The sequence below is a fragment of the Trichomycterus rosablanca genome, chromosome 26, assembly GCF_030014385.1.
Source record: "Trichomycterus rosablanca isolate fTriRos1 chromosome 26, fTriRos1.hap1, whole genome shotgun sequence".
Taxonomy (NCBI): domain Eukaryota; kingdom Metazoa; phylum Chordata; class Actinopteri; order Siluriformes; family Trichomycteridae; genus Trichomycterus; species Trichomycterus rosablanca.
In genome coordinates, this window is record NC_086013.1 from 8,308,334 (window position 1) to 8,323,138 (window position 14,805).

At 42.2% G+C, this 14,805-nt stretch overlaps 1 protein-coding gene across 1 annotated transcript in view; it reads right to left on the reverse strand.

The window, feature by feature from the left end:
* Positions 1-14,805, reverse strand: part of lamc3 (laminin, gamma 3) — a 226,051-nt gene that overhangs the window by 135,330 nt on the left and 75,916 nt on the right. The window contains exons 6-8 of the mRNA XM_062989196.1: positions 7,132-7,249; positions 1,687-1,785; positions 219-355 (exon numbers count right to left, since the gene is read on the reverse strand). Of these exons, the coding sequence (XP_062845266.1) occupies positions 219-355; positions 1,687-1,785; positions 7,132-7,249 (354 nt within the window). The remainder of the gene's footprint in view (positions 1-218; positions 356-1,686; positions 1,786-7,131; positions 7,250-14,805) is intronic.

The window sequence follows — 14,805 nt, forward strand, 5'->3', positions numbered from 1 at the left end:
TCTAAATGATCTGCCTTATGATTGATGACTTATTAGAATCCTCTCTACTTAGACAGCCGCCTAGGTAGGCAGTAGGCAGCTCACTGGGTTTTCGGACAGACCCATTAGGATGCCCGACCATGGTACGACCTGTGAGCTCAAGCACTTGGCAGTGGTGTTCTAGCATGGTAATGGTATGGTAATGTTTACAGTAAAGCAGATTTTGATTGGATGGTTACCATCTAGGAAGTCTGAGGTGATGTTGAAGGTGACATGCTGACTGGAAGATGAACAGGCAAGGGAGTGGCCAAAGCAGAAGCACGTCTGACAGCCGTCTGAATTGTCCCGCTGGAGGTTGAAGGATCCAGGCTTGCACCTGCACACACACACACACACACACACACATTTTAATGCATTCGGTCGCACACATTAGTCTGCATGACACTTACTACTACTACTCACTCACTTTCTTAACCGCTTATCCAATCAGGGTCACGGGGGTGGGGGGGCCTATCCCAGCTTTTCAATGGGCGCAAGGCACACAGTAAAACCATGGACGGGGCGCCAGTCCATCGCAGGGCAGACACACACACATCCATTCACCTATGGGGCAATTCAGTGTCTCAAATGAACCCGACTGCATGTTTTTGAACTGTGGGAGAAAACCCACGAAGACTTGGGGAGAACATGCAAACCGCATAGAAAGGACCCGGACCGGCCCGCCTGGGGCTCGAACCCAGGACCTTCTTGCTGTGAGCCACCGTGCCACCCTATTACTACCACGATATGGCTAAAACTATGTGGACACCCCTTGGAATTACAGAGTTTATGTGTTTCAGCCACACCCATTGATGCCAGGTGTATGAAATCAATTATACTAAAAAAAGGACTTCCCTCCCAGTTAGTGCCAACAGTCTGGACAAGACCCTTTTCTGTCCAATTCTATTGTCCAATCATAATGAAGGGGCGTTAACTTGCAACTACAAACAAAACCACCACAGCCATGTGGTCCTGGAGACAGGGGCGTGGTGCATACACTTGAGACATGAGCTCATGGAGCACAAAAAGGCTAGATTCATGACAAATAATAATAATAATAATAAAGGTAATAAAAATATAATTCATCTAATTTACAAATTTAGAATTTGACGCCTGCAATACACTCGAAAATTTGGGACAGAGGCAAGTATGCTAAATAAATGATATCCCTCCCTCTCAGTGTCAACAGTTTGGACAAAGACATCAGTGCCCTGCACAAAGCCTTGACCACAACCCCCCTGAACAATCCTGGGATGAACTAGGGCGTTAATTAAGAGGCAGGCCTTTCACAACATCCAAAATCAGCACCTGACCTCACAAAGAAGACAGTGGTAGCCTAGTGGATAGAGCTTTGGGCTATCAATCAAAAGGCTGAAAGTTCGAATCCTAGCTTTGTCAAAGTGCCACTGCTGGGTCCTTGAGCAAGGCTCTTAACGCTGTCTGCTCCAGGGGAGCCGTACAATGGCTGACCCTGCGCTCTGACCCCAGCTTCCAAACTGGCAGGGACATGCGAAGAAAGAATTCCATTGTACTATACATATGTATATGCAGTGAGCCGCTTCTTATCCTCCACCAGTGGTGGGATCGACACAGAGTCATGCTATGCTCTGTGTGAACCCAGTGTGTGTGTGTGTGTGTGTGTGTGTGTGTGTGTGTGTTAATACTCACCTGTCACAGGAGTGTCCTTCAACGTTAGGTTTGCAATGGCATCTTCCATCTTCAGCCGAGCAAACGTCTACACTGCCTCTTTCATCACAGACACAAAGGCTGTATGTGTGGAGATCAGACACAGATACAAATTAATTAATTATTTAATTTATAATAATACTACTAATAATAATTTCATACACATTTACTCTGAATTCGAAAATTCCAGTAGCCCCGACCTTATATCAGTGTCTAAACTCACAAATGCATTTTCAAGCCAGCAAGCTTGACGAATTATTCATTGGAATCGAATCAGGGAGCTGTGCTCTTATCCATGGTAAAGATTCATTCGTTTTGCTCACACGAATCAGTTCATTTGTGAAAGAGATTAATTCGTGGTTCAGGCCTTGAAAAACAACAGCTGTATAAACCAATCAGAGCTTCCGAATTCAGATTTTGGATGGAATTTCAGTCTCTCTCTTGATTGGTTGTAAAGGCATAAGTGACAGTTTAGGGCAGGGGTTTTCAACCTGTGGGGCGCGGCCCCCCCGGGGCTGTCTGGGGGGCGCGAGTGCCTGACCAGGGGGTGTGGCATTACGAGATTTTTTTACTTCTAAAACTAAAGCAATTCATTTTTCACCCACAGGAAACGTATTTGATTAGTCTTACTGACCACGCTCACACGAACGTTTTAATGTTATCCAGTTCAGTCTGAAAAAAAACCCCCCTTAAAAATAGGGCTAACAGTGAAGATAAACCGGTGACAAAAGCAACGACGGCTGTTATAAGACGTGTGTGTGTCTTTAAGAGAGATGCTCTCTTATGTTATTTTAGGTTGTCAAGAGCTTTCACAATGGTTTCTGTGCGATGGTTGACGAAGGTGGGGCGGGGGGTGTTTGAGCTGCAAGTTCGAGTATGGGGTGGTGGTGGGTGGGCGCAAGTTCGCGGTTGGCACACGAAGGGGGGGCGCATGCCCAATAAGGTTGAAAACCCCTGGTTTAGTGAACGAATTACCAGTTTCAGCTTTTTACCTTATAGGAGGATAAATACAGTTGAAAATGTATTTATATATTCTGGAAACATATAAGGTGGCCTTCAAGAAGAAAAACAAGGTGATTATATCACTAATGGAACAACACACAGATATAAATTTGATTCACAATTTGAGGAACAGAAGCTCAGGTAAGCAGTGGGTATGATTTTATGCTGCTGTGTGGTTGATCTGGGTCACGGTGCTGTTGTTTAATGTTGATTTTGCAATGATAGCAAAGCATTATTAAATATTGAACTTTTTTGGGATTTTTTTGATGCTCATTTATTTGAAGTAAAATGGACAGCATGAAAGTGAGATTCTGCTGGTTTGTTTGATATAAATATTGTCATTATGAATACAAATACAGCCTTTTAACAGTACAAAATATATACATAAACAATGTAATTGTCAGAATTGATCAGAACTACAATGTGTTGTGTTTTTAAGATAACTTGTAAACCAAATAAGGTAAAATACGGGCAGTGGCCTGCCATTGTACTTTAAGTCTACATTAAGTCAAGTCAAGTCAAGTCAACTTTATTTACATAGCGCTTTTACAACAGACATTGTCTCAAAGCAACTTTACAAAATCCAGGACCAACAGATACAAAAACCCCTGTTGAGCAAGCCGAGGGCGACTGTGGCAAGGAAAAACTCCCTGAAAATTACAGGAAGAAACCTTGAGAGGAACCAGACTCAGCAGGGCCCATCCTTCTTGGGTGGTCTGGAGGATACTTTAAATAAATACACGATTTACACAGAGCATACGAACACAGAATTAAATGATCTAAAAGTTATAACTGGTAATAAATAAGTAAATAAATAAATAATAACAGATTTGTTATTCGCTCTAGTCTTCAATAAAGTCTGTAGTGAGTTCTTGTTATTCTTGTCATTATATCGTATCGTATCGCCACTTCTTAAAAGCATATTGAAATATTCATTTTTATTATTATTTTTTTAATTATTTTCTCCCCTAATCCGATTACCCTAGATGCGTCCTCTATACTGATTCGACCCTTCACCGCTGACTGATGACGCCTCTCAACTGACATACGCGCCATCAGTCAGCCAGCAGGGATGAGGACCTATGATCCGACTTTTTTTACCCCCTAACCCTGAACAACAGCCAATCGTTGTTCATGCAGCCGCCCAGCCCGGTCGTAACGGCAGAGCCGAGATTCGATACGGTGTATTCGAAACCCCAACTGCGCTAGCGTACTTTACCGCTGCGCCACCTGAGCGGCCATATTCGTTTTTTTGTCATTTCGCACAGCCCTAGTGGACTGGCCGCTCAGGTGTAGAGAAGTATCTGATTGCTTGTGAAGGATCGCCAGCCTATACAATTTGTGGGGTCTTTCTAAAATAGGCTTTGGGACCAGACCAAGATAAAGCAGTTATTAAAGATGGATGAAGAATAAATAATATAAAATTTTAAACTAATACACCCCCCCCCCCCCCCCTTTCAGTCACTGAATGGAAAACAGTGAGTTTATCATAATGCAGCATTTTGAGGAGCTTGCTTTTACCAGTAATTCAATTACTATAAACACGTTCTGCTTCTCTTTCTCGCGCCTCCTGATTTGTTTCCCTTCATTCAGACCTCCTCTCTCTCTCTCTCCTCTCTTTCTCTCCTCTTACTCTCTCTCTCTCTCTCTCTCTCTCTCTCTCTCTCTCTCCTCTTTTCTACCCGTCAGTTCTGCGTTGTTCAGTTTCCGGTCCAGCAGACCAGCTAATTCACACCACAACACACCGCCTTATACAGGCCACAGGGGAGAAAGAGCAAGCAAGTGTGTGTATTTGATTTGCTCCCTGATTTAGTTCTACTACTATATAGTGCGGTATGGTGCATTGTGTTTTACACTACGTGACTGTAAGTACGTGGACGCTTAATCATTACGGCTGTGGTGGCTCGGTGCTTAAGGTACTCAGCCAGCAATCCGAAGGCCCTGAATTCTGAATGGCTCGAATTGTATTCAGTAGTTTTGGGATTGAAGCGCCTGATGAATGCCGTGAATGTTAATCATTAATAAGCCGTTTGCTGTCCTAAAATACAATATGTCCAAGCATCCGACTTTGATCTTGCTGAACGTCCTATTTCGAAACAACACATTAAAACAGAAATCCGTCCCACTCCCTTTTGTGGCTATAACAGTCTTCTGGAAGGCTTTCCGGTTTATCTGTGGTAACTTGTCACTTCAAAATCATAAGCATAAAAAAAAAAAAAAAGCTTTTCACAAGATTTTAAACTTTAGTCTGTGGGAATTTGTGCCTGTTCGGTCTGTAACGTCAGGCGCTAATGTTGAACTACAAGGCCTGGCTCACAAGTTAGGTTCAAGTTCGATCCTAAAGATGTTCGGTAGGGTTGAGGTCAACTCTCTCTCCGGGCTACTAAACCATGCCTGTTTGTGCACAGGTATAATGATTACTAAAACAGGTAAGGGCCTTCCCCAAACTCCTGCCACAAGGTTTAAAACAAATCAGTGAAGTTATACAGTATAAATGATTTATATAGCTATATATTTATACTATATTTGGCCCATGTTGTGGGTTTGATTCCTGCCTTCGGTTTCACATGTACTGTATGTTAGGGTACCTGCGGCGTCTGGTGAACGCACCACCAGTTCCCAGCGTCATAGGTGTTACAGAGCACCGAACAGCAAGGCCTCAAATAGGAGGCCGGCTAATTAGTGCAACGACCTGCAGCTGCGCTCGCCCTATTTAAGTGAGCCTGACATGGCTGCAGGCGTCGCACCTTCTCTCTTGTTTTCATGCATGGCTGTGCAATCGTACCCCTTTGTCAGGGCCTGTGTGGTATCCCCGGGCAATCTCTAGGTTGGTCGGGTGTGTACTCTGAAAGGCGGAGGTAGACAGGGTTTTCTTTCTCACACGATAGGGAAAGATCGGTGTGACTCCGTGCAGCCCTCGTGCTGCTGTTAAGTTCAGCGTTTTTTGCCAGACCTCTCCTGTAACCGTTAGCATGTGGCTAACGTTAGCTTAGCCAACGCTACAGCAGAGGTTCTTATTCTCTTATTCAGACTGCTTGGCCAAGCGGGCTAAGCCCCGGCTTGTTCTGCATACTGCGTCGGTTCGAATCTGCGCTCTAACATTAGTGATTTAATCTATTTGTTTTTCCTTTCAGATCGGCTTCCTCCCAGTCTAGCGGTGCGTGGCTGGTGACTCCGCCGATTCGAGGAACCCCGAAACTGCGGCCAGTTTCGGCTTCTCTCATTCCCGGCTGTTATTCCCGGGACATTGGTTCTCGGTGCCTTTTAAGCGCGAGACTCCCCTTTTTCACTCTCGCTAATACATAGCGCAGCGAGTACGCGAACGCCTCGCACACAGGCGATCCGGGTTTGCAACTCGCGGTTTTTGTTTTATTTTTTTTCTCTTTTCCCATTTTTCAGTTGCCTGCGGCGCCAGCGGCCTCAATCGGGGTTCACCCGATTTGTTTTTTGTTCACCTTTTGCATCTTGTGTTTTATTAATACATATTGTTTATAAATAAAGATCTATTTGCCTCTGCATCCTTGGGTTCTACGCCTCTCTTTATAACACTGTACATGTGTTAAAAAATTATGGACATGGGCAGCGGGATATTCCGCTAGCACACCAGCGCCGAGATTCTGAACTCCAAGTACCCGAATGCATTTTGCGTCCTCTACTGCTGCAGACCTCCACTCCTGACCGAGGAGGGTTGTAACTAACACACGCGCCCCTTTGACAGGTGTGCAGTAGCCGACCGCTTTTTTTTTTTACCCGCACAAAGTGGGTTCATATGGAGATCCATATCACGCATGGAGAGTCACACGGCACCAACCGAATTTCTATTATCCCCCAAATATGTGCAGGCGCTACTGAACAGCCAGCAGAGGTCATGAGAAATCGCCTCCGGCATTTCCACCCTCGGACAAGCCGATCCTTGTACGTAGAGGCATCCGGTCTGCTGGGAGCAGGGCTGAGATTTGAACTCTAAGACCCACTGAGCGCCCCGTGCCTGGCATTAACTTCTGACACATCAACCCTATAAAACCACAGTGTATATCACTGAATATGGGTGCTGCATCCAAAACAGCATAGCAGCCTACGTGCCAAATAGGTTCACTCTGATTTGTAATAAAACTATTGATAGAGCACTGGAGTGGGGTCTGCTGGAAGTATGATTTCCGTCCTGGTTTACAGACACATACTTTTCACCCGAATATACTTGAGCCAATCGTATCGCATTGCAAATGCTGATTTGCTAATAACCAAAAAACTCCCTGTCAAAAACAATGCATTAAAATATATTACTGTAATAAATAAAACACACTAATTAGCTGTGTGAGATTTTACACTGTTTAGCCAAAGCCTGCCCTCCTAAAAGAATGCAAGGCTTAATTAACTCTAAATTAACTCGCTGTGTTCCTGGGTGTCGACAGTGCGGACGATTACCTGCAGCCCCCCGGGCTGAGAGAGTGATAACCGGGTTTGCAGGCGTCACACTTTGTTCCGGTCATGCTGGGTCTGCAGGGACAAACCCCTTCCTCATCACACTGCAAACTCAGCGAGCCTGGAGAGAAGAACAGAACACTGTTAACACTTTTGACTTTTAATGAGAGTTAAAGCTCTGGGACTCCTGCAAATGACAGCGAGAGCTATTTGGTATTATCTTAAATGGAAAAAAAGAAAACACAGACGGTGGTGAATCTTTGCAGAAGTGGCCACGCTGTCCAATGTCTGAACAAACTGAACAAAACAAAAAGATACTAACAGACATCCCAAGTTGCAAAAACTCATTTCAGGGAGGTACCCCCGGACCCGGACTGAACTGAGCTACTAAGCTAACTGTTCGCGTCACAAACACAATAATGTGTACTACATAGTGCACTAGATAGTGTGAGATAAAAGATTGATGTTCCCTACATAGTGCACTAGATTGTATATTAGAAAAGAATTTATGTTCCTTACTTAGTGCACTAGATAGTGTACTAGATAATAGACTTATGTTTTTTACATAATGCTTTAGGTAGCGTATTAGTTAACGGATTTAGGTTCCCTACGTAGTGCACTAAATTGTATGTCAGATAACGGATTTATTTTCCCTACATAGTGCACTAGATAGTAAATTAGACAATTGGTTTATGTTCCCTACACAGTGCACTAGATTGTATATCAGATCACGGATTTATGTTCCCTACATAGTGCACTAGATAGTGTATTAGATAACGTATTCATGTTCACTACATAGTGCACTAGATAGTATAACTAGATGATGATTTGTGTTCCTTACATAGTGCACTAGATAGTGTATTACATATTTAATTATGTTCCCTACATAGTGCAGTAGATAGTATTTAAGATATGACTTTATGTTCCCTACGTAGTGCACTAGATAGTGAATTAGACAATTGGTTTATGTTCCCTACACAGTGCACAAGGAATAAAGTATGTGTTGCCTGCGTGCGTGTGTGTCGCTCTTGGCCGTTCGTTCTAGATTCCGGGAGATTTTATCTGACCTGCGGGCATCAGGGAGCCGCTATGTATATGCGGGAGACTCCCAGAACTTCCGGCAGACTTGGGATGTCCGTAGAAACAATTTCAATTCCAACTTGGGTCCGGTTACATTTGGCATAGGGCTAAAACAGTGTTCCACAATTAGCCCTTTTCCACCGACGCAGAACGGGCTCTGTTCCGATTCGTGAACTTGCTTTTCAACCGTTTCAGCATGTTTCCACCAAAAAAAGGTTTCAGACTGCAAACGCACCAAAGAATACCAGGGTTTTCAGCACGAACTGTAACGTCGTCTGTGGGCATGGTTTCACATGAGAAGCTGCAAAAGCTCTTTTGCGCTGCTGTGCCGTTGTTCCTCGATTGAATTTTGACCCAGTTTGCCGCTGACCTTTTCAAAGTGCCTCCAATGAGACGAACAGTTTGATATGATGCTGTAAAAGCGACCCAGGCGGTACGAACAATGCTTAATAATAGGGATGTCCCGATCACGTTTTTTTGTTCCTTTAATTTTGATCCCGATCCGATACCAAGTCTCAAACCGATACTTGTATTTTCTAAATATTGTCTAGATAAGAACTAGATAATACTGTTCACACAGTGCACACCAAGTACATTACAGTTATTCAAATGAATCCAATGTATATGTTTAACAACTGAATAGCTCTGCAGTGCTGTAGGAAAAAAAATGCCTGCATCCAAGCTATTGCTTAATGTTCTTTTATTTTTACAAAATAAAAGTAAACAAACTTAGTGCAGCATTGTAGTAGTAAAACTAGAACACTCAAAATAAAGTGAAGGTTCTTTTTGAGGAAAATCAGCATCTCTGCCGTGTTAGCGGACAGCCGGTTCCTCTTCTCATCATATAATAATAAACTCGCTGTATTCGACTGAGTGTTTATTTTTTAGGCGCCGTATCAGATTGGTAGTAATTGTAGATCGTTTGGTTAAATGATATCTGGTTTGTTTCTTATGAGCCACCGTACTTGTATGCATGTTGTAACTGTAAAAAACTTTTCTGTGGTTGTATTGTGACAATGGTTTGATGGGCGTTTCTACATGAAGTGAGTGTGTTTTGACCCTTTGGGGCTTCCATAGTGCATGGAATAGCGTGCTTGGCTAACGCGATGACTCCAGCTGTCCGCTATTCGGTACCGTAACAGAAGAAGTTAATAAAGTGTTAAATGCTCCCGACAATTTGTGAATATACCGTGTATTTATTTCTTTATTAAGCGAGTGCATCACTACATTGTTTTGTAAACCGGAGTGATCCTTGACTCACACACCATATAAATAGTAAAATTCTACAGTAATGAACTCTGCTCCTACCGCCTCGTGAAACGCTCGCGTTGCAGACATTACACTTCGCTGTTGGACTTGTTTCACTTTCCAATTTAAAGCGGACATGCCGACGTAAAACAAAGGATCGGGCTTAGGATTGGCCTTAGTAAAGCCGATACCGATCAGTTAAAAAATGCCTTGATCGGCCCCGATTCCGATCTTTGAGATCGGATCGGGACATCCCTACTTAATAATAATGATAATACAAATTTTTTTTTTTTTTAAAGCGCCTTTCATGACACCCAAGGACACTGTACAATAAAAATAAAGAAAATCTAAGCAAAATTATAAATAAAATACACAATTACAAACATGGAAAACACCAAACATGTGGCACAGTTCTGGGTCACCCAAAAACCAGCTGGAAAAGATGAGTTTTGAGACAGGTTTTGAACACAGCTGCAGATGAGCAGGCACGTAGCTCAAGAGGGAGACTATTCCACAACTTGGGGCCTGCGACACTGAATGCCCTGTCACCAAAAGTACGTAATTTAGAAGGGGGAACTTTTAACAGACGCAAGGTGGAAGAGCGAAGAGACCGAACTGGAGAACATGATGTTAGCAGACTTCCAAGATATGAAGGTGCGAGGCCGTGTAGAGATTTAAAAACCAGCACCAACAGTTTATATTGTACTCTGCGTTGTACTGGAAGCCAGTGTAGGTGTTTTAAAGTTGGGGTGATGTGCTCCCAAGATCTAGTATGGGTTAAAATCCCTGCAGCTGAATTTTGTACATACTGCAGCCTGTTCAAAACCCTAGCAGGGAGTCCATGAAGTACAGCATTGCAGTAGTCAATTCTAGAAGTTACAAATGCATGGATAATAGTCTCCGCAGCAGCATACGGAAGAAAGGGACGGATCCTGGCAATGTTCTTAAGATGGAAAAAGGCTACCCTACAAGTATTTTTGAAATGGGGCTCAAAAGACAGAGTAGAATCAAAGATCACTCCCAGATTTCTAATCTGGCTAGATGATGAAACTGTAAAATCCAGAATAGAAACAGTGATGGTATTAAGCTTCTTAATAGTAGCTGGAGAGGCAATCAACATATGGTGCAAACTTAACATGGAAAAATAAAGATGAATGTGGCTTTCAGCAGTACAGAGCCATTATAACCAGTAATATTTAAGAGAAATGTAGTGTTCCTATCAAATCAAATTAAATCACTTTATTGTCACGTCACATTAGTTTTTTTTCAACTGCTTACACACTCAATATTTGCTTGTCACACAACTTTCTAAACATGTCTTTCAAACACCATAACCCCACACCAAATCTGCAAAACCATACACTAATTCTCAGTGTCTGACTCAGTTTTCAATTTCCTAAAACACATTTTGCAAAACTCCACACACAATGTTCTACCTAATACACAAAAATCAAACAGGAAGTAACTTGATTTCCTTTTTCAAACACAACCTATCAAAATGCCACACTAAATCACCAGTGCTTCACTCTCACGCCTCACATGTGCAAACGCTCATTACTTTATTGAACACCAACGGATCATTGGCTTAGCATAGGAAACATGTCAAGATGTCTGTTTTGAACAATGAATGACAACGCAGAGAGAGCCAGGAGAGTTGGAGGTAGAGGCAGACCACAAGGAGTTCGGGTTCGAGCCCGGAGGAGCCAGCCCGGAGGAGAGATGAAGCCTAGACACACACCCAACCCCCCAACCTCTACCCTCCCCCCAACCAACACACACACACAATTAATTTTTTGGTAAAAAATAAAATTATTTGTTTGAAATCAGCTTTTTCATAGATGTGTTTGGTTTCTGTCCAACTACATGTGGTGGTTGGATTTTTTTTCTTCTTATGTGCTGTACAAATATTGTATTCAGAGCAGCAAATGATTTGGAAAAAATTTATGTTTTTGGTTTCAATGCTGCTTCTGTGTGTTGTGAGTATATTTCACCTTCTCTCTGCACGTTTGTATGGAAATAAACATAGAATCCCATGAAAGACAGAAGAGCTTTAGGTTTTAAACAACAGTGTGTACATGATGCATCCAAAATGTCATATTATGACAAAAGTGTTTGCAATGTGAGGTCAATGCTTGCTTGTTGAATGTTTGAATGTTGTGTGTCATTTTGCTGGAGATTTGAGGCATTTTGCATTTTGTGTGAGCAATTGTGGGTTTTGTGTGTAGAGTTTTGAAAAATAGACACAGAGTTTTGAAAATGTGTGGAAACAGTTGTTAAAAACTGTAACACAGGTGTGAAAGGTGAGTGAAATGCTTAGGTGCTCACAGGGGTGTAGCACCAAATTCTGGGCCCTATGCACAAGCAGTGCCCATGGGCCCCTCTCACCCCAGTCTCTTCGCCCCCTGTAAGCAAGAGGTTCACAAAGCTCCAACAACAAAGGCTTACTACTAGTCTAGTTATCTAACCACACGTTAATCTAAAATAGCCTAATCACACAAAACTTCACATTCTGTTTTATTAAAAAGCTATAACTGAAGAGAACAGCTTTTTATCAAGTAGCCTATTTATTACATAAAATAAAAATGCCATTTCAGATTTCCACATTAATAAAAAAGTCTTTATTTACAAAAAAAAAAGATAAACAAAACTTGACTCACTAGTCATTTTTCATTAAAAAAGGGCAAAAAGAAAACAGACTTCAACAAAGTGCTAAACACTGAAATGTATGAGAGGATGAGGGGTCTGTTGCTGCATCACCCTCTGTAACAGTGTCTGAAACTGAGTGCCATGTGGTTCACAAGTTAGCTTTGCTACTAATTTGTCAGCCTATCCTTATGAACCTATGACACTGAGCCTAATTATGTTATGGCCCAATAATAAATATTAAATTAATTTTCGAGTTAATATACTATTGCTATGGTGTGGTAAGCTATGCAAACAAAAACATATTTAGAGTTTACCTCAGATTACAGATAAGGCATCATTTTATTTCTAATGTTGTGTTATGCAGTTTTTAGCACTGACAATGGCGGTGGTATTGAAGCGTTTTATAACCACAGGAGTTCATTTAATGTAGGCTATTTGCTTTCACATTTGGGCTCACCTTTCTTGGGAAAGAAGTTCGTTAGCAGTTGCTTTCCCACACTTCTTTTTTTTCTCTTTCCTGACTCTCTTTTCTTATCTGAAAACCGGATTTAGATTTATTGGGCATCATCTTCCATAGCACGGATACAACGCGCTCTGCCGCTTCAGCAGAATGAACGCTAAGTTAAATGCGCCGAGCCCGGTGAAGGCGGACTAAACCGTTTCGTGCAAGGGGTGAGGGGGCCTGTCCTCAGACACTATATGTAGGTTAGGACACACAATTCAATCCATCAATCAACCGATTTATTTACCCAAAACATTACATTTACATTAGTTAGCAACATTTATTGGGATCTTTAAATGATATTAATATTTAAAGGAAAATATTAAAGGAGACTCCTCAAGGGCCCTCCCCCGACTTGGGGCCCTGGTAACTCAGTCCCACTTTTCACCCCACTACGACGCCCCTGGGTGCTCAGTCCCTCACAGTTGCAATACACATTAATTACAAAAATATACACATTAAATTACATTAAAACTAGCACCAATTGTTCAATATATACAGGACTCTTTATGTGCAGATGTACAAAATTATGAAAAGTGAATTAATATAAATATATAAAATAAAATTTGAATAATAAGTCGAGATGTACAGTTATTGTGCAAGATATGAATTACACATGGTAAAGTGCAGAGTTCAGAATGGGTTGTGTGGGGTGTGTATGGTGGGGGTTCCTGTGGAGATCACTGTATTGATTATGAGGGGTGTGCTTGTCCTATGTCGTTCTTTTAGTACATTAAGTCACATTAAGGATTTTTTACGTTAAGCTTACGACACTCTCCCGATGAAACCGATTCTCAGTGTTTATCAGCACCCCGAGCTGTAAAACACAAGTTTAAAAGTAAAACCACCACACAGTGAGGAAAACACAGTAAACATACTGTAGATATATGCGGATGCTTTCAGAATGATGAATATCCGTGTCGTGGAACACTTTGGTAATGTTTTACCGCACATCTCAAGCCAAGCACTGAGCGAAGCAACAAACTCTTCTCATGTGAATGCACTACAAAAAGCAAGAGTTGCCTTCTATGTCTTCTTCTCACCAATAGCTGATCGATGCTTTTTTTCATAAAAACGAACATCTGCAACAACAGCACAAATGCTTGCAGGTAATCTCCACCCTCTGTCACCTTGTTACTACTCTTCGCTACCATTGCGCATTGCCCACCATTGATGACGATCAATGCTCGACTCCCAAAAACTGGTGGAAACGCGGGCTGGTTCTCTAAAAAGCTCCAAGGTTCGAAGGAGCATGGACGTAGGTAGTGCCTTACTGGCTAAAAAAGGGCTAACTTATGCCTTGTATGACACAAGTAAACAGTATATTCTTACAGGTACGAAGGACCACGCTATTCTCTATGTGTTCCTCAACCAGACAGGGATCGGTTGCGACAGGAGTAGCAAGGAGGTGATTTCCCATTTAGCTTTCTCTCCATCAGACACAGCCAGTTATGCCTTTTGAGGGGCTGACCTGTTGTGTCACTGCTAAGATTTGAACTGGGTTCTTGCGGTAATGGGTTAGTGCAATCGACTGCTGCACTACCTGAGTGCCCTATGTTTAATTAATGTAATGTTAGCAAATATTGTGCAATTTTAAGGCTAGAAACTCAGCCAATGACATTGATGTCTAGATCAAGATAAAAAAGTATATTCTCTAGGTGGCTTTAATTCAAAGGAACTGTGTGTTTATGCAACTATATTGATTTTTAGTACTATATTGATGTCTGAGCTTTCTACCCTGCATGATCAAGACACATTTATACGTTAAGTCAGGTTTTTTCTGGCTTTTTCTCACAAATGGCTTGAGAAAAAAATATGGATTTTTTTGTTTTAAAAGCTCTGGCATTAACCAGGTGACCAGATTTTTTATGCTTGATTGAATTTTGTACAAGAGTCTTACGTTAGGCTGTCTTGTAGGACATCGTGTATTGCTCCTATTCATTATAGACTGTTTGATCGCTCACCCTTGTGCATGACCCGTTAAATTAGCCCTGCGTCGACAGCATGACACTTTTTGTCTTGTGATGTTTGTCAGTGGTGGTGGTTGCTTCAAGGCCACGGTTATCAACCTTGTGGTCAGAACTGCACTTAGGGTGCAGCGGGATATTCCACTCAACGTTGCCTCCTGGGTCAGCAGTCTCTAATTGGGCAGCTATAGCCTAGTGGTTAAGGTGCTGGTTCAGTAATCAGAAGGTTGCCGG